This window comes from Sarcophilus harrisii, chromosome 3 (assembly GCF_902635505.1).
Source record: "Sarcophilus harrisii chromosome 3, mSarHar1.11, whole genome shotgun sequence".
NCBI lineage: Eukaryota > Metazoa > Chordata > Mammalia > Dasyuromorphia > Dasyuridae > Sarcophilus > Sarcophilus harrisii.
In genome coordinates, this window is record NC_045428.1 from 65,700,382 (window position 1) to 65,719,890 (window position 19,509).

Here is a 19,509-nt window from a genome sequence, read left to right on the forward strand (position 1 = left end):
CCGGAAACTCCAGCTCTCCCACCTGGGGCTGGGACCTTGGACCCAGCTTCACAAATGGAGCATACAGGGGTTTGGAGAGAAACATCCTCCCTCCAAGGACCCATACTTCAGGGAAGAGAATGAGGTTGGTTATTTGATGCCTTTACAGGCAGCCAGCACTCATTTCATTGTCAAAGAATCCTTGCACTAGAAAGGTTCTCTGGAGGCCATCCAGTCCAGCCTACTAATGCAGCATAGGAACAATTCAAACTGTCCACTCCAGGCCCTCCATGGATTTTTTCAACCCACCCATTATCCCCCAGGACCCTGGCAAGATGGCCCCCTCCCTAGAACAAACAAAGTTTCTTTTCTTTTCTGCTCTCTTTTTTCCAGACTCACTCTTTCCTCTATGGCCTACTGCTTCCATTAGTGCCTAAACAAATTATGGTTTTAAAAAAAATTGCAGATGTCAATTCTAGATTTTCAAGGGACTTGAAAGGACATATCATATTATCATTGTAGAGCAATAAAGAATAGGGGCATATTCTCCCATTTTCTAAATGAGTAAACTGAACCACGAAGGGAAAGATTAAAGAGAAAATGAATAATGACTAGAAATCAGTTTCTTGATTTTACAGTCAGATTCAAGGACTTTCTGATAACATGGTCACTGGGAATTTAAACTTCCTGTGAACAGCAAAGATGAATAGCGAAAGGGCAGGGCAAGAATAGGGAGTAGCTCATAAATTGATTTGTACATGAGGGTGGAGCCTATAGTTAAGCTCACCAGCCACTAGAAAACTGCTCTCCATATTGAGAGAATTCAGACATAGTTCCTTTAGTCACCCCAGTGGAGCAGCCAGATTCTTGAATGTGACTGTTATGTTCAATAACACAGCTCACCCACAGAGTAAATTGTTGATTCAGGTCGATGGGGCAAAAGGGATGAGGAGGGTATAGGATCCATAAAAAGTGGGGAGGAAAGGAGGAAAGATTTTGTTAATCATTGGCTAAAGTTTAACTTAGATTCTCAATTTTACTGTTTTTACATAATTCCCAAACTAAAAAAAAAAAAAAAAAAAAGTCAACTATCACTCAGTGACAGTAGATAAAACCCAGTCACCCTCAAATTTCAAACTGTGTATGTTAGCATTTGCAAGTGTGTGACTGGATGGTTAAGTTTAAGCTGGCATCCAGGGCAAATTCCAACTGGTAATGATATTCTCCTAACCCATGTCCTATACTCCTTCCCAAACACCCCATCTCTTGCTATCCCCCCAGTGTTTTCCTAGTCAAACCCTTTAGTTTGTCCTCCATAGAACTCAGCCCATACCTAGAAAATACTTTTGGAGTCATCCTCAACCATTAGTCATCTCTCTACTGTGTGATCTCCCATACTTTCTATGGGTGTATGAGTATGGGAGTGTGAGAAGGGAAAGAAGGGAATCTCAACTTAACTAAAAGCGAACAACTCTTATTCATCCTTTTTATCTTCCATTGCCTTGCATTCCCAAGAGCTGAGGTCTCAAATAGCCCTTCTCATCCCACTGGTCCATTTATGTCTTAGCTGCCACTAGGATCCCAATTCTGCAATGTACTGCCAGAATTTTCAAGATCCATTTATCAAATCTAGCAAAAAGTCTCTTCTTCAGACAGATGTTAGACTATGTAGATACACATCTTTATTGCTAGTCTCCAGGTTCAAAGGAAACCCTTTAAAAGGTAACAGCAATTCATGGCCAATAACTCCTTTAGACACTGGATCATTAGTCACCATCCTTATGGTGGGTGACACTGAGTAAGTCACTTTTACTTCTCCAGATCTCAGTTTCCTCATCTGGAAAATGTAGGGATTGAACTCACGTTTAAGCTAAGGAAGCTTAAAGCTGCAAGGAGCAGCTGCCAATCTAAATCCTAGATACAGAACCTTGCACAATTGCTGAACTGAAATGAATCCTATGATTCCTTTGCCTGATCAGAGTCACATTGTTGTTCAATTGTTTTCAGTCATGGACAACTCAAAGATACTAGAGTGGTTGGCCATTTCCTTTTCCAGTTTATTTTACAAATGAGGAACTGAAGCAAACTGGATTATATGACTTGCCCAGAGTTACACAGATAATAAGTATCTGAGGCTGGATTTGAACTCATGAAGATGAGCCTTCCTGATTTTAATTCGAGTGCTCTATCCACTACACCACCTAGTCTTATAGTGAGCACCCTGGGCTGAGAAGGACCTGGGTATTATTTTGGTTCTGCCACTGACACAGAGTGTGATCCTAAACAAGGCAATACATTTTTCATTGTCTTATCCAACAAATGAGGGGGTTAGAACAGGTGACTTCTAAGGACCCCCTCACAACTAAAACTGCAAAATTGATGAGTTTTTATTGATGTCTGCTAAGTCCAATGATCCTCTATCTAGGTTTCCCAGAAAGTCGTATCACCTGAAATTATACTTTTTTTAAAGGGTCCAAACCATCCATCCGTCCACATGACACACATGTGTATAATTCACTTGTGAACATGTGTTACAAGCTCAGACTTGCACAATCAAACCTATGCATTCATACACAAACATAAAGAGGGAAGAAAGCCCTTCCTGGCCCATACCCTATGGAGGCTGCTAGAGAGTGTATTTATCTCACTGTAATCTCAGTCACCCCCTTAGCAAGCTAAATATGCCAGCCATCTCAGGAGCCCGGCTGGGTGCTCTCCAGATGGCTGCTCTATAAACACCAGAGTCATTCCTGGAATTGGAAGGCATGGGGGTGGGGGTAGGGGGTGTTCGGGCAGGGGTTAGGAAAGGGGTGGAGATTGGGTCATTTGGGAAAACAAAAACAAGCTGGTTCTGCCAAGGTCTTCTCTGGCCTTGTGGGCTGCTCTGCCCTTGAAGTGCTGGGAGAGATTAATAAGGAGATGGTAAATGGTGCTATCAGCTACAATGTCTTTCAAAGAATGGGGAGTGGTGGAAGGAGAGAGATTCCCCCTGATATTCAGCGGTTATTAAAATAAAGCTCTCCAGGAATCCTGGCAAGGTGACTCGGCATGCTAGAGTACTGAGTGGGAGGGGAGCTGAGACCTTTGGTGTTTCGTTCCAAATACACTGCCCATGATCCGGGTGACCCTGGAGAAGGCTTATTTGCCCCCTCTCTTCCACTCCTTCCACTCCCTTCATCCACCTCTCCATCTGTCAAATGGGCAAAAGGGTATAAGAGGCTAATTCCTCTTGGGTCCTCACTTGCTGAATACCACCATGATGAGGACTCTGGAAGCTAAAGAATAAGACATTCAATCCAGCCTTTGAAAGGTGAATGCATGGCTGGGATGGGCAGGTTAGAGCCTTTATTCCCATTCCCACAGCAGGGTCTCAGTTGTGAGGTTAGTTCTATGTGACTTTCTAGAGTTCAGGAAAAAACTGAGGAAGGGAGACCAAAGTAAAGCCCCAGGTGGAATAGAAGGACTAAGTCATTGGACTTGGGAAGAAAAATGAGAAAAACGTTATTGGGATTTAGACTGGAGAAGGACAAGCTTTGGGATGGGATCAGTCTCCATGCAGCACTCATTATTACTGAGAGCACCTGCTGAATACAGTGAATAGTCTCTGAAAGGGACAGATCATGTTCAGCTCTTCTCTAATTCCACAGTAGGCAGGAGAGAGAACTGTTCTTCACTGTACCAAATACTCTGTCTTTTGTGAGTCCTTGCCTATTCTTCCTAACAATAATGGAAGGCTCTTACGGGAGAAAATTTCCATAGAATTATTTATTAAAAAAAACATCGAATGTACTGTTGAGTGTCAAATCCTTATGAATGGATTTCAATAACAATTTAGGACATTTATAAATAGCCCTTTCCAAGATGGCCAGTGCTTTTTTAGCCATAATCTCAAGTGATCCTCCAACACCCAGTTACTATTCCCATTTTACAGATAAGGACACCAAGGAACCTTTAAAATCTTGCAATGACCCTCCAGGTGACATAATTAACAAATGGCAGGGCCAACTAGAACCAAAGATCTGATCATTCCTCAGTAAGCTCATACTTCTTTCTGCAAAAGAAAGAGTTTGCTTCTCCAAGCTACCATGTTATCATTAGAAAAGGTATCAAGAAGGAGTCTCTTTCTGGATGACACTTTTAAAATCAAAAACTATGGTAGACAATGGGCAGAGAGCAATTAATCCTGCATCTGTGACGGGGTTTACCATATAGTTTGAGTCCAGAAGAAACCATTGTTCCCTAATATTATTCATTTCCTAAGATTTTTCTAGATAAATGAGAAGGATGAAAACATATGATTTCTATAATCTTATAAGAGGATTGCCTGTTTGCAAATGGTTTGTATGTACTGCTATACACTCTCTGAACTCTTTTGAGGTGATTTTCTATTTCAAAATGCTCATTCTTGTTTCCCTTCAAGGTTTCAACTCCATCCTCTTCCCCCATCAAAAAGCAATTGATCCTACAGCTTACCATCCTGCTTCACACCTGATGAACATGTATTGATTGGACTTCATGTGAAAGGGCACAAGACACTGTCAAAAGATAACTTTATCAGCCCAATCTCTTCTTTTTGGGACTTACATTCTAAATTCCTCACTATTAACTTCTCATTCCACTGTGGGGCATACCCCCTCCCAATAACCATATTATCAGGAACTGATGACAGAAGGAGAGAGATTATTTGGTCATAGAAAAATAGTTTAAAGGGATCTTACATGCACTTATTTTACAGACAAGGACATTGAGGCACAGAGAACTTAAGTTACTTGCCCAACTATAGAGAAGCAGAACTAGGACTCAATCCCAAATAAATAGCCAAACTCTAAACCCAATACATTTTCTGCTACACAATGCTTCTCCTACTGAGCTAGGCTAAGAATGAGAAAACTGAGTTGGTAGGTACTTTAAAGGAATATCTTAACTATCCCCCAACCTCCTCATTTTCCAAATGAGGAAACTGGGACCCAGAAAAGAGAAATCATTTGTCAAAGAATTTCACAGATATGAAATTATTAGGATTAGAATTATGATTCGAATTCAAGTCTCCGGGTTCCAATTCCAACATTTTTTCCATTATCTTATCTTATATTGTATCTTATAGTACATTAAGGCAGCATCCCTATCATAGGTCATAAAGCATTACTTTTATGATACAATCCAACCACCAAGAGTTTCAAAAACTTTTAGAAAAATTAGATCCATCTTCCTGTCACCCACATTCCCTTCAAACCAATCTCCTTTCCCTCACTCAGGGAGCTTCCTTCATGACCACAAACAAAGTGGAAGCTTGCTCCCGGATGCCCTGATCTGATTAAATTGAATAGAGAGAATGCAAAGAATCAGAAAACTTGCAAAAATGTTCAGGACTGCACCCTCTCTCTAACCAGCACAGGGAGCATCCTGAATATAAATAAGTGTCTTTAAATGGGTCACCACTCTTTTTCCTTTATTCTTGGCTACTAAGAGTTCACTAATTTTCTTTCAAAATAATGAGTGAGGCTAGTTGCCTCACCCATTTCTACTCTTTTGGCTGAAGAGACAGCAGAAAAGAGACAACCAATATAGCCTCTTAACTCTGGGGAGAACTCTGACCTCAGTAGGACATAAATTAGAAACTGTTTGCAATTAGTTGCTTACAAGCTCATAATGAGAATCACTCCTCAAGAGAGTGTCTTATTTCATGTATCCCATTGAACACTTCTCAACTAAGGACCTCCTCTGGAAATTATTGTCTAGAATTTTTAGAGATTAATAGGCATAAATAAAAGCAGAGGATGCAGAATAAGGATGCTGGCTGTTCATTCTCTCCTACTCTCTGAGCTCTTCCAGGCACATTTGAGGAGGAATATTGGGAGTCTGTTACACATTAAGATGGCTAGTCAGAGTGGGAAAGCTCTCAAAAGCATGATATTACAAGGATTGGTTCAAGGAGTCACCATCTGCCTCAGTGGTTACACTAAATTAGTTATCATGGAGTTAAGTAGTCCATGTTACTTTTCTCAAGTACTTACCTGAAAAAAAAAAAAACCAGCTGTCACATCTGTACCTTAATTTCCTCACTTACCAGATGAAAAGGTTGAGATAGATGACCCCAAAGATCTCTTCGATTTCTAAATGTATGAACCTGTGAGCTGGGGATGATTAGACTGGAGAAAAGAAAGTTTAGAGGACCTGACACTTACATTCAATCATTTTAAGGGTTATCAGATGGATAAGAGATTAGACCTGTTATATAGCTGCAGAGGCAGAACCAAGACCAATAGATGAATTAAAGTCACTGAGAAGCAGATGCTAAATCAACATTAAGGGGGCAAAGCTTCCTAAAAACCAATAATTAATTAAGAGTACCCCAAAAAATGACCTACCTCATAAGGTATGACTTCCTGATACTTAAGACATTTTAAGCAGAGGCTGGATGACTATTTTTTCTATATGTTTTTAGAGAGGATTTGTCCTTCAGCTTGGGTTTGGACCAAATGAGATACTTTACAATTTCACAATTCACTTTGAATTGAGTGACTATTGAGTATCATCTATATTCCTCTTCCTCCCAATCCTCATCAAACTATTCTTATGTTGGAAGCAAATTCAAAAGCAAAACCTCATTTCTTTCAGAGATGATCAAAAATCTTCCATGAAATCTCAAACATCATGAGCCAAAGGGAAGAAACAAAGCACATATAGAGTTCCACTGTGCCATAAATTGGTAAGTTGAGGTGGTATTTAAAATGAAAACAAATAAAATCATGGCTAGATTTGACAGGTTAAGATATGAAAGAAAGATCTTATGCTGCCTGGAATTTGAGGACCAAGGAAGTTGCTAGAAGAAAGTCCCATGGAATGGGCTTGCCATCACTTAGGGGCCATTAAGCAGAATCTGGATGACCCCTTTCCAAATGAGGAGGGTTAGGGTTAGGGACCAGAAGCTACTACCTTATAGAGGAGATTCCTGTTCTGGCTAAATGCCCTCCATGAGGATCTCTCTTCTACCTCTGAAATTTTCAAACTCCAGAATATGATAACTGAAAAAAGGGAAAAGATTTGGTCTCTCCTCCCTTCCCTCACCACGAATCCTTGATCTCCACCTTGGCCTTCTCCATTTTCTCAGCTCCTCTTCCCTGCCCCCCCATACCAATCATAACTTCAGCAGTACAAAGAACATACTCCAGTCATCCATCCACCAGCTGGCCCCATCTAACTTCAAAAGCTTTTGTGATCCACAAGACCTTCTACTACTCCCCCCCTCATAACTGTACCCCATACACCTCCTGCCACAGTTACTATGGAAACTCTACAGATTGATCTGGCTGCTGCTAGGGAGTTGCTATTTTCATATTATCAGTCTCCAGCACTGAGAGGAAAAGCTCACCCACCAAAGACCTCTTGGCTTCCACACTCAGAGGTGATAGAAATGGACCCCACAGATACTTCCCAGTTTGCATGAGGAAAGCTTCCTTGCAGTTTTGCCTCAATCATTCTTCCTCAAGCTTGAAAGAGTTCTTCCAGGAAAGAAGAATATAAAAATTAAATATTTTTGTTTAACGTCAGCATGGGAATCACTGTTCTTCTCCTGACTTACAAAAGGACCCAGCTTCTTACCAGTCCTCTGGTTTCTCCAAAAAAAAAAAAGAGAGAGAATCACTAGAAAGAAGGAAGAATCATGACTCCTGTGTATAGGAACCCATCATTGGAACTGTGACTTAATTAGCATCTTCTGAGATACTAAGAAAGGAGGGGTTTCAATCACTTCAAAATCCCCTTTTAAAGAAAAGCAGGACTATGTAATAGTGTCAGAACCTGTGAGATCAAAGCCTTGCTGTCTGTTGATTTTCTACATTATCTAACTCCTATGAACAAGGCACATACATGTCTATACATGGTTATAGTTTCCTACTATGTTAAATGGGGATAAATGTCTGGCCCCCAGTTTCTTCATCAATAATATAAGGAGATAATAATATACTATAACTTGATGACTTCTAAGTTCTCTTCAAATTCTTTATATATGATTCTATAGCTATATATATATATATGTATGCATGTATACATGTATATGTATATACATATGTACACTTATATATGCACACATATACACACATATCATATCTTCTTTACATATGAACCTATAGTTATTTAAGAAACTTACCTGCTCCTCCTCAGTGATACAATGTGGGAAACTGCTTTTCATACATTAAAAGCCCTACGGAAATCTTACCTATTATTAAATGATTTTTAGCTATAATAATATCATAAATATGGTTAGCTACAATAATAGTCTAGTAGTTTTGACATTTGATAATTTTATGATCCAGGAAAACTTTTCCTCAAATTTGATGAAAATCCTTCCTTAAAGTAGGAAAAAAAGGAGGGGGGCGGGGTTTCTCTCTCTTCTCTGGCCTGAGCTGAAATGAACAGTATTATCTCATTGAAAACTTTCAATCATAATGGAAGTAGGTACTATTATTATCTTCATTTTATGGACAAGAAAACTGAGGCTTAGAGAACCCTCGTGGACCCATAACATTTCTTATCACTCAAGAGCTTGGCAGAAAATTTTTGCTCTTAAATCCTTCTCCTGAACACAGCCTGACACACCTATACCCATCCACTAATTAGAAACCTCCTCAGGCTTCTTCCAAGGAGAGCTTAATAGGAGAGCCTGTGGGCCAGTCTTCCTTTCTGGCCCCTTCTTCATCTACTCCCCCTTGAGAAACTTGGAAGGATACCAACCCTGCCCCCTCTCTCCAATCTCCCACCCTTGCCCTACCTCACAACAGCCAGGAAGAGATGAGGCGGCTCCAAGCCAAAAGAGGGACATGGCTGCCAAACACCTCCCCCAAGGAAAAAAGAAGGGGGGAAAAATTCCTGACTGCAGCCGACTCTGTATTCCTTTCCCGGGGAGAAGGCTTTCTGAGCAAGATCTCCCTCTGAGCTGTGACTGACATTCGGGATCAGAGCCAGAAAGGACCTTCTCTGGCTTTGTTAAAGAGCCAGGGAGCCAAGAGCAGGGTGAGGGTATGTGTGCTGGAAGAGGGGGGAAGGAGAAGGGAGGAAAAAAGGAAGAGGAGAAAACTTTAAGTTGGAAGAGCAACCTCTCTATCTACACAAGAGGGAAATAGAAGAAATATCAGCTCTGTCCAAGTTCCAGTTGTGGAGTAAAGATGCTGTGAGAAACAGCAGGAGGTATCAATCAAAGGAATTGGGCCAAACCCCTGAGATCTAGTCCACCACTAACTTAAGCAAGATCCCACAGCTCTTTAAGACTCCTTAAGACTAGACAGTATAGTTAAATTGAAAGATCTCTGGCCTAGAAGTCAGAATGTCTCATTAGAGTTATATGATTTGCCTAGGCTCACACCACTAATATCTGAGGTCAAATTTGAATTCAGAGCCTGATTCTGGGGCTGGTGCTCTAGCTACTTTACCACATAGTTTCTCTCTTTCTCTGTCTCTATGTCTCTGTCTCTCTGTGTCTCTGTGTGTGTCTCTGTCTCTGTCTCTCTGTGTCTCTGTTTCTGTCTCTCTGTCTCTCTCTGTGTCTCTGTCTCTGTCTCTCTGTGTCTCTTTGTTTCTTTGTCTTCTGTTCTTTATTTGTCTCTGTTCTCTTTTCTGTTCTTTCTCTCTGTGTCTTTCTCTGCTCTCTGTGTCTTTTTCTGCCTCGTTTCTCTGTGTCTCTGTCTCTTCTCTTGTCTCTTCTTTCTGTGTGTTCTCTCTGTCTCTGTTCTCTTCCTCTCATCTCTGTGGCTCTGTTTCTTGTCTTTCCTCAGTAAATTCTCTGTCTCTTCTCTTTTTCTTTCTCTCTCTTCGTGTCTCTTCTCTGTCCTCGTGTGTGTCTTCCTGTTTCTCTACCTGTCTCTCTGTGTCTCTTTTCTGCCCTCTGTCTCTGTTCTGTCTCCTTTCTTCTTTCTCTCTCTCTCTCTCTCTCTCTCTCTCTCTCTCTCTTTCTCTCCCTATTTTGCCTTCCCCTTTCTCCTTCTCTCCCCTCCCCTCCCTTTACCTCTCCTTCTCTCTCATTCCTTCTCTCTTTTTCCCTCCCTCTCCCACTCCTTCAGATAATCATGAATGAGGATTCCATGTTTCTATCGTCTGAGTTCTTGGGGACATGCCCCATTTGTGTGTCTTGTCTCCCCCTTCCATATTCACTTAATGGGCACTCAATGTCATCTAGATCTAGGGACTGGAAATTGTTTGAGACCATTTGATGTTTGAGACCGCTCAATAAATTAACTTACATCTGTATTTCTACTTCTATATACATATATGTATTTGTGTGTATGTGTATGTAATATATTTGTGAATGTGGGGGGCAACTAAGTGGCACGGGGGATAGAACACCAGAACTGGAGTCAAGAAGACTCATCTTCCCCAGTTCAAATCCCACCTCAGACACTTACTAGTTGTGTGATCCTGGGCAAGTCACTTAACCCATTTGCCTCAGTTTCCTCATCTATAAAATGAGCTGGAGAAGGAAATGGCAAATCACTGCAGTATCTAGCAAAAAAAAAAACCACTTAATAGGCTCATGAAGAACAATAACTATAATACAATAATATAATATAATATAATAACAATAACTGTGTGTATGCTCATTTGACTACAGCTCACCATAGCTTTGTGAGTTAAGAATCATAAAACATCTTCTCCATTTTACAGATAAGAAAACTGAAATTCAGAAAGATTAAGTGACTGACCCACAGTCACAAAGCAAATGAAAACCTGAAATGAGATCTGAACTCAGATCTTCAAGCTCAATACGCTATGCTCTGAGCCAATGATAACACATTTTACCTAACACCTAAATGCGCCTTAATCACAGAACTCAATAATTGTTCGTTGATATAAAAACTTATTTTCAACTAAATAACTTCAACTTCTTCTATCTCTCATCAGACAAGTGGTACAGGGGGTACAAGAAGGGGCAAATGGTCCCAGCCCACTTAGGCAGATCCCAACCAGTTGTTCCCAGGAGAGAACTGGTCACAGCAGGGACCACTATGTATTTGGGATGAGTGCCAGGGAGAGGAATAAAGAAGGAGGGAGCTGGGAGGAAGAGAGGCAGATTTCCATGCAGCCTGACACCCACTGTCTCATCCAGAAATCATTTTTTCCTGTTTTCTTTTTTTTTTTTAATGTCAATGCTTGAATTGCTAGTAATTTTAATGACCAACTTGACATCTCCCTCCTTTTCCCATGGAGCAGAGAGAGACTGTCATTTTGTAATGTGACATACACTTTTAGAAGCGTGGGGTACTACATTGGTGCCTTTTACTTAATTGATTTTCTTTGTTGTAAGGTTGGATTCTCTGGATGGGGGTGGAGGGGTAGATATATCTGAAAATGACAAAAAGTATCAATAAGAAATAGTCAAATAATGATGATATTAAATGCTAATGGCAAAGGTGAAGTCTATGTTCACTACCTTCCCTTTTTTGGCATTATTAGCTCCCTATTCCAGGGCCCACATTCCTTCCCCCCCCCCCAACTCCAAGTAAATCACTGCATTTTCATAAATCACTTTCATTACCTCTTGCATATCAAAACTTACCTTTTCAATGAATATCTTTTTAATGGCATCTCTGCTGGATGCCAGTTAGCTAATCTAATTATCCAGATAAAAGAGCATCGAATGACTATTAGAAAACCTAGTTTAAAAAAAAAAAGCCTACCTTTGCCATTTTATTACTTTTGTGACCTAGGATAAATTTCTTCACTGTAAAATATAGGGGTCGGGACAGATGGCCTCTGAAATCCTATCAAAATATAGGTGACATAGCAAAGAAGCGCTAGCTGGGTGACCCAGAGCTAATCATTTATTTGCTCTGAGTTTCAGTTTCCTCAACTGTAAAAATGGGGAAAATAATTGTAACTACTCCACAGAAATGTTATGAGAATATAACCACGATGTTTTCAAACCTTAAAGAACTATATAAATATGATCTATTATTATGATTATTAATTATTCTCTCTAGGTTAAAATAGGAAAAGGAAGATTGGTCAACTCAGGTGCCATCTACAGGGACTAATTGCCCAAGTTTAGTACTCTCTCCCTCTTGTTTATGCTTTAAATGTATCTATCTGTATAGAAGAATATAAGCTTCTTGAGGGAAGGAACCATTTGGTTTTTTTTATTGTACATAGAAGGGAAGGCAATAAGTCGTGATTTCATAATAATTAATAATAATTTCATAATAATTAAGCACCTTCTACATGCCAAGCACTTTGTTAACTAAATTGGAAAAATGAATAAAATGGAGAAGAAGAGGGACAAGTTTACTTCTAAGTTCCTTTCCAGTTCAGCAGTGCTGGACTATGACAGTAAAGTCATAAACTTTATATTCTCAAATTTCTTCCCAACAACCCCAGTATTTAGTCACTATCTCTGTTTTAAAGATGAGCAAAGTAGGGCTCAGAAGGACATGAAACAAAACCTTCATTTACCTCCCGAGGCTGCCTCGATCCCAAAGCACAGAAGTTTTGACCACCCCAACAGAGGACCTATGTGTTGGGCAAACCTTGGGGCTCTCCTGCCACAATTCACAGGTGGCCTAATCTCCCAACTAGGAAAACAGCTGGCTCTGGATTGGAATACAAAGTATCCTCATTGGAGAAATTAGAACTTCTCTGCCCTGAGGCTGTGTAGGCAGGGATGCTCTCCCCGGCCCCAGCCTGGCCCTCGAGTGCACCAAGGCCACACCCTGGCTGTCCTTTCAGCCAAGGAACTCCATGTCTCTCCAGTGGGCAGCAGCCGTCAGCTCCGCCCGCTTCCAACCTGCAGTGGTGAGTCAGGGAGAGCAGCGAGAGAGAGTTCGGGGCGTCCTGTCTGGAAACCCAAGATAGGGAGGACAAGGGAGATGGTGGGGGCTGGGGGAGAGAAGAGAAGGGAGTCAGCGTCACTGAGTTCCATTCATTCACATCTTTGAAGTCCTACAAGCTCCAGAAGTCGGTATGCAAATTTATGCAAGATGGATGTAAAGGAGCATTCTAAGCCAAAAGTCCGGGTGCCTTTTTTTTTTTTTTTTTTTAAGAAAAGCAAGGCTGCAACCACTGTAAATCAGAACGCTTCCCTTCCCCCCCCCCCCTTTCTTATTCTCCCCCAGCAACGGCAGAAGCGAAGGCTGGCCAGGGGACTTTGAATTACTTAGCATTTCTATAGTACCTTTATATCAGCACCGGGCCAGACAGCTACTTCGCTTGGCTCCTCCCCTCAGCATAATCCCCCCCTTTGTACACTGAGGCTGGAGAGAGAGGGAGGGAGGGTGAAATCATCCAGCCAAGCCTGGGGCAAAAAACCCTGGCCCCGAACTCCAAGGCTCTCCCAGACACTTCCTGCCCCACCCCTCCCCCACACACCTAAAGGAGGTGACCCCCCTTCTCTCCCCAGTTCCCCCAGTGGTGCTTTACTTCCTGTCATCTTCCGCAAAGATTACTTTTTTCATTCCCTTTCTCTTCCCCTTGACCCCCCCCCATTCTTTTTTCCTTGTCTCTGTCAAGCCCCCCCACCCCCCATACACACACCCCTGTTCTTTTTTCTGCTTGAAATCTTTCCCTTTCCACTCTCTGCCCATCCTAGCCTATCCCATGAGGTCCCGGTCCAGCCCAATCCTGTCCCAGCCCCAGCCCAGATCCATGCTATCCCATTCTGTCCCCTTCTTTCAGGCTTGGGATCCGGAAGCAAGCGCCCGCAGCCCCCAGTCCTGGGAACAAAGACAAAGGAACCGAGCACAGAGCCGGAACTGCTGAGTTTTTGCTGCCTGGAAATAAGAGGGTATTTTTAAAATTCTTGCAAGCAACCTGCTCAGAGAGGAATTTAAGCTCCCAGGGTTTGTTCTTCTGAGGGGGCAGGAGAAAGGATGAGCCGGCTTAGAGCTGACAAGTAGTATTCAAGGCTGAACCTTGATGTCTTCCCAAGCTCACAGTCAGTCCTGAGTGAGGAAGTCTTTGGATGCTTCCATTCAACCCCCTGGGCCTTACTACACTCACAATTAGCGTATATTTCCCCACACACACACACTCTTTCCCCAGCCCAGCTCCTCCCAAACCCTTCTCTCCCCAGTGTGGTGCATTCCCTGTCCTCTCCACCCACTCTCAACCACTGTTCCTTCTGTCCAAGTGTCCCTTCAGCCCATTTCCCTCCAGTATTCCTTGCTCCATCTCCAGACCCTGACCAGTGTCCCCAGAGTTTCAGTTTTTCTTTTTCTCTCTCGTATTCATTTTCTCAATCCTGCTTCTAGGGTCTCCCCTAAGATCCGAACTCTCTTCCTTCAAATTCCAACCTCTCTATCCCAGTATCAATTCCCCAACTCCTCTCTCCAATATCCTTTCTATACCTTTACCTTTCTTGGCCCAATGTCCCAATAGTCCCAAACCTCTATCCCTCCAGTGTCCCTACCAGTCCCGGGCCCTCTCCTATTGTGTCCTATCCCTTCTCCCCAGTGTCCCTAGTTTGTGACAATGGGGATACAATATGACTCTGGGAACACGGAGGAACCAGTACCAGTTCCTTCTCTAGTTCCAAATGTTCAATCCCTGCCTCTTCCTCCTTTTGCAGTTTCACACCCGGTTGCTGCCTCTCTCCTCAATCCATCCTGAGATACAGACACCTAGGACCAAAAGGCAATCTCAGGTTGGACCTCAGGGTTAGATGGATGGATGAGAAGGCAGCAGCTGGAGTTCTCTGGCAGAAGGAAGTCCCGTAGCCCAGACAGAAAATCCAGAGCGACACTCTTCCCATGAACTCACCCCATTGTCCCTCCTTCCCTTTCCACCCCCATTCTCATCCCCTCCCCCCTCCCCGCTGCAAGAGAGGGCTGAATAGAATTAGCCTACATCTGTTCCCTTCTCAGCACCCTAACTTTGTACGGTATTTGGGGACTGGGAGATTAGTTTCAAGATTGAGGTAAAGGCAATATACCTTATTTTGTAATTAAACATTTAAGAAGCAAAAAACCAAAATACTTAGTTCATATCATTAAAATAATTAAATTTCAAATAATTCTTTTCATTCAGAGTCCTTAGTAAAGCTCAACCTGCCAAATGAAAATGTTTAGTTTGTCCAAAAGTGCAGTTCATAAACCACAGTGCCTTTACCCCAACTGCAGAGAGCCTGAGAAATGAATGAGTCTGGGGGAAGGACAAGGCGGAGCGGGGGGAGGGGAGAGAAGGGACGGGCAGGTGTAAAATGGATAGAAGGATAGACCTTTTAAAAAGAAAGAATGCAAGAAATACTGTACTATGGATGGTTGTTCATTTTAATTACTTGAAAGTTGAGGCAAAGAAAAGGGAAGGGGGAGGCATTTCTGCAAAGGATAAGGAGAGAAAGAAAAGGAGGTACTCTGGTTCCTCAGTTAAGATCAAAATGTGTTACAGAAGTAGGAGAAAGATTTCAACTCTGACCCATAATTCCTCTGTAATTCCATTCAGAGAGAGAGCCGGGGAAAAAATATAAAACAATAGAAGGAGGAGGATGGAGTGGAGGAGGGAGGAATATTGCAAAGAAGGGGAGAGATTGACTGGAAGCAAAGTCTGGGAAAGCAAGCCTTCATGGTCTCATGCTCTTTAAAGTTTGAAACCCTGTTCCCACTCTGTTCTGATGCAGCAGATATGTAGGCACTGCCTAATTTTTTTTTTTTTTTTAGGGGAGAAAAGAATTACAATTTCCTAGACATCTTACTCCAGGTGACTAGGGCAGATGGCAATATAATAAAATAAAATAAGTAAACCAACCTAACCTGAGCAGGTTGCTGAGCTTCATTGTTCGCGATGGTTGAGGGCTTTAAAAAAAATCACACTTACAGATTGCTTAAATGAGGTTTTAATAATGAAATGGGTTTTCTCTCTAATGAAGGAAGATAATGACTTGGAAAATGTTTCCCTCCCACCATCACTTTAAAAAAAAAAAAAGTTATGAGTTACTTTCATCTTTTGAATGAAGCTTCAAGGACTTTCCCAGTTGAACAATAAATGTAAATTGTTTGAGACTTAATTGCACCTCTCAGATTCCTGAAATGTGGGCAGAGGCACAAAGCCACAGATTGGAATAGATAAGAATTGGGGGAGTCTTGGAATCAAAGAATTAGAGAACTAGAAGATGGCATTAGAAATCACACAGATCAGTATTCTTCCTTTTTTCAATATATGGAAACTAGGTTTGGAAAGGTGAGGTCATTTATTCCCAAGGTCATATACCAAATTAGCCTAGTGAACATTAGAATACAAGTCTTCAGACTGTGATCTGAAGATCTTTTCACTATGCCACATGGCCTCCCTGAAATATGCTTAAAAGCTAATCAGCACCCTCCCCCACCCCCACAGAGTATACATGCTATTCTGCCATCTGGAAGGGAGGGACTTTTATTAAAAAGTTAGATTGGTCCTCCCTACTGTCCCCACCACCTCCCAAGAGTGTTCACCCAATTATCCAGAACACGAATGTTCGTTGTCTTCCCTAAGAGCAGCATTTCTCTCTCCCACTTAAATGTTTCCTCCTTTCTATGCTTCCAACATTGTAGGAAGTATCCTCCCTGTTCCCTCCCAAAATAGAAGTCTTGCCTTTTTTAAAAAGCAATTCTCCCTCCAAAATAATAGCCATGTCTTTTTCTTCCTGTCTCTATCATCTAAATCTATTAACTAGTGAGCATCTTTTCATTTTACCAAATAATGGAAATAGGGCCCTGGTGAGCGGAAAGGACTTTTCCAAGGTCACACAAGTAAATAGCTGTAAGCAGACATCAAGTCTTTTGACTCCAAACCCAGGGCTCTTGCTACTACAACAGTGGTAAGTAGTAAGCGTTCTTGCCTTTCTTCAGCTAGGCAGGACATTGAGCAAAGAGTACTTTCTGGTGGACAGAGCACCCGACTCTAAAAACCTTTAAAAGTGAGAAAACCTTTAAAAGCGTAAGAAGCACCTTTGTCCCCATTCAACATCCCTTCCAAAGGAGGTAGGCAAAAATCTTTCCTCCACCCACACAAGCAGTGTATTTAAGGTCCTTCCTCGGATCCAAGAAGGTTCTTTATTTCCAAATTACGTCCCAATTTCTCTCTGCACCACTCCCCACATGAAGAGGAGAACTCTTCCTTGTCCTTCCCGCCCTCGGGCCCCCCCCCCCCATATTTCCCTCAAATAGTAAAGTTTTTTTTTTGTGTGTGTGTGTGTGTGTGTATGTGTTTTCATGGATCGTTAGATTGAAAGGTGTTTTTAAGAGTCCAACACCTCATTATACAGATAAGAAAACTAAGGATGCGATCAAATTTGTCTAAAAGTAACTAACCCCGGTTAGGATTATATTGTAAAAACCCGTACTCTTTCCGCGTCTTTACCAAATGAAATATTTGGAAAGCACTTACCATGGTTCCTGGCACATAGTAGGTTCTGTACACATACTCATTCCCTCCCTTTGCCTTTATTCTGCCATTCTAACTTTCACCTAGCCATCCACCCTCCCACCTAAAAGGGGTTTTAAGTGCCCTCGTCCTAACCAAAATTTATCTTTGGAAATCGTGGCTCTTTTTCTCCCACCTCCCATCCCAATTCTCTCCACAAGAGTAGAATGGCAGCCCCTCAGTGCCCTCAAGTTTCCCACTGCAAAATAGTTGTCTGCACAGCCTCCTCCTTCCGTTACCTGCAACCTGCTCCTGGCTGGTGCCATATTCGGTGTCCCGTCGCTTGGCGCAAGTACCCTCGCCCTGAACCAGCGCTTGGAGGGGCAGCTCGGAGCCCGGGTTTGGATAGCAGCGGAGCCCTTGGGCGCAGCGAGGGGTGTAGACACCGCACGCTTCACCCTCCAGCCGGGCGCAGACCGGACAGCAGCCGCAGCCCGGTTCCCGGACCAGTTCGGTGCAGGGCAGGACTGCGGCGGCGGCGGCAGAGCCGGCAGCTGGGGGCACCGCTGGCTGCGCAGCTGGCCCTGCTGCGGGAGGAGCGCAAGCGGCCAGGCGCTCCGGGGTGCACGGGGGGCAGCGGAACAGCACCTCGGCTAGGGCCCCGTGGCTCCCTCCTCCAGCCAGCAGCGAAGGCAGCAGAGGTAGCAGCAGCAGCAACGCGGGGCCACTCAGCCTCGGCAGCATGTTGGCAATTGTGACAACGAGGGCGGGGTGGAGGCAGGTGGCAACCTCCGGAGCTCTAGAGCCGCCTCCTTCTGGTCCTTCTCCTCCCCACCGGGTGCTGCCGGGTCCTAAAGGGCCCCTTTTCTCCCCGCCCCCCGAACTTCTCCCCTCCCCCTTTTTGAGACCACCCCCTCTTCATCAGTGTTATGCGAACCGACCCAGAAGCGCTCACGTACCTCGCACCACCATCAAGCCCCAATCTCCTTCTGCCCTCCACCTATGCAGCTCCTTTGTCCACGTCTTTGTCTCTTCCATTCTCTGCCCCCCCCCGCCCCCGTCTACTTCTTTCTCTGTCTTCCCTTTGGGTCACTACCAAAAGGACACAGATCGGGAAAGAGAATCGGGAATGGCTATAGATCGTCTTCGAGAAGACCCAAATCTGCCATTCCTTCTCGTTTCAAAACCTCCACTCTCAACACAGTTCTCCGCCACAAATCTGGAAGCTGCCTCTAGCTTCCAAATAAATCTAAACTCACACCCTTTTAGGGTCTCCCTCTCTCCCTCGAACTGGATAGGCGGGAAACTTACTCTTGGACCCTACCCTGAATCTTCAGTACGGAATGAGCTAACTTTATCTCGCTAAACCCTTCTATAATGGCCTCACACTTTTAGGGTCCCCTTCTCTCCGCAGTTTCTCGAGCTGGATGAGCGGGAAAGTTACTCTTGGACCGTATCCTGAGTTTTCAATACCGAATGAGATAACTTTATCCCCCTAAGTCCTTCCATAATAGCACTCGCATCCTTTTAGGGTTCCCCTCTCTCGGCAGTTTTTCGAGCTGGATGGGCGGGAAAGTTATTGGACCCTACCCTGAAATGTCAGTACGGAATGAGCTAACTTTATCTCGCTAAGCCCCTCCATAATGGCACTCACACACTTTTAGGGTCCCCCTCTCTCCGTAGTTTCTCGAGCCGGAGAGGCGGGAAAGTTATTGGACCCTACCCTGAATTGTCAATACGGAATGAGCTAACTTTATCTCGCTAAGCCCCTCCATAATGTGCTCACACTCTTTTAGGGTGCCCCTCTTTCCACAATTTCTCGAGCTGGATGGGCGGGAAAGTTATTGGACCCTACTCTGAATCTTCAGAAACTTTATTTCACTAAGCCTCTCCATAATATGCTCACACTCTTTTAGGGTCCCCCTCTCTCGGCAGTTTCTCGAGCTGGATAACCAAGAAAGTTACTCTTGGATCCTATCTTGAATCTTCAGTATGGAAGGAGCTAATTTATTCCCCTAAGCCCCTCCATAATGTGCTCACATTCTTTTAGGGTGCCTCTCTCTCGGCATTTTCTCGAGCTGGATGGGCGGGAAAGTTATTGGACCCTACCCTGAATTTTCAGTACGGAATGAGCTAACTTTATCTTGTTAAGCCCCTCCATAATGTGCTCACACTCTTTTAGGGTGCCCCTCTCTCCGTAGTTTCTCG

At 43.2% G+C, this 19,509-nt stretch overlaps 1 protein-coding gene across 1 annotated transcript in view; it reads right to left on the minus strand.

Moving 5' to 3' along the window:
* IGFBP2 (insulin like growth factor binding protein 2) overlaps positions 1–18,140 on the minus strand; it is a 31,933-nt gene extending 13,793 nt beyond the window's left edge. The window contains exon 1 of the mRNA XM_031958080.1: positions 17,601–18,140. Within this exon, the coding sequence (XP_031813940.1) occupies positions 17,601–18,045 (445 nt within the window). The 5' untranslated portion in view covers positions 18,046–18,140. The remainder of the gene's footprint in view (positions 1–17,600) is intronic.
* Between the last annotated feature and the right edge of the window lie 1,369 nt (positions 18,141–19,509).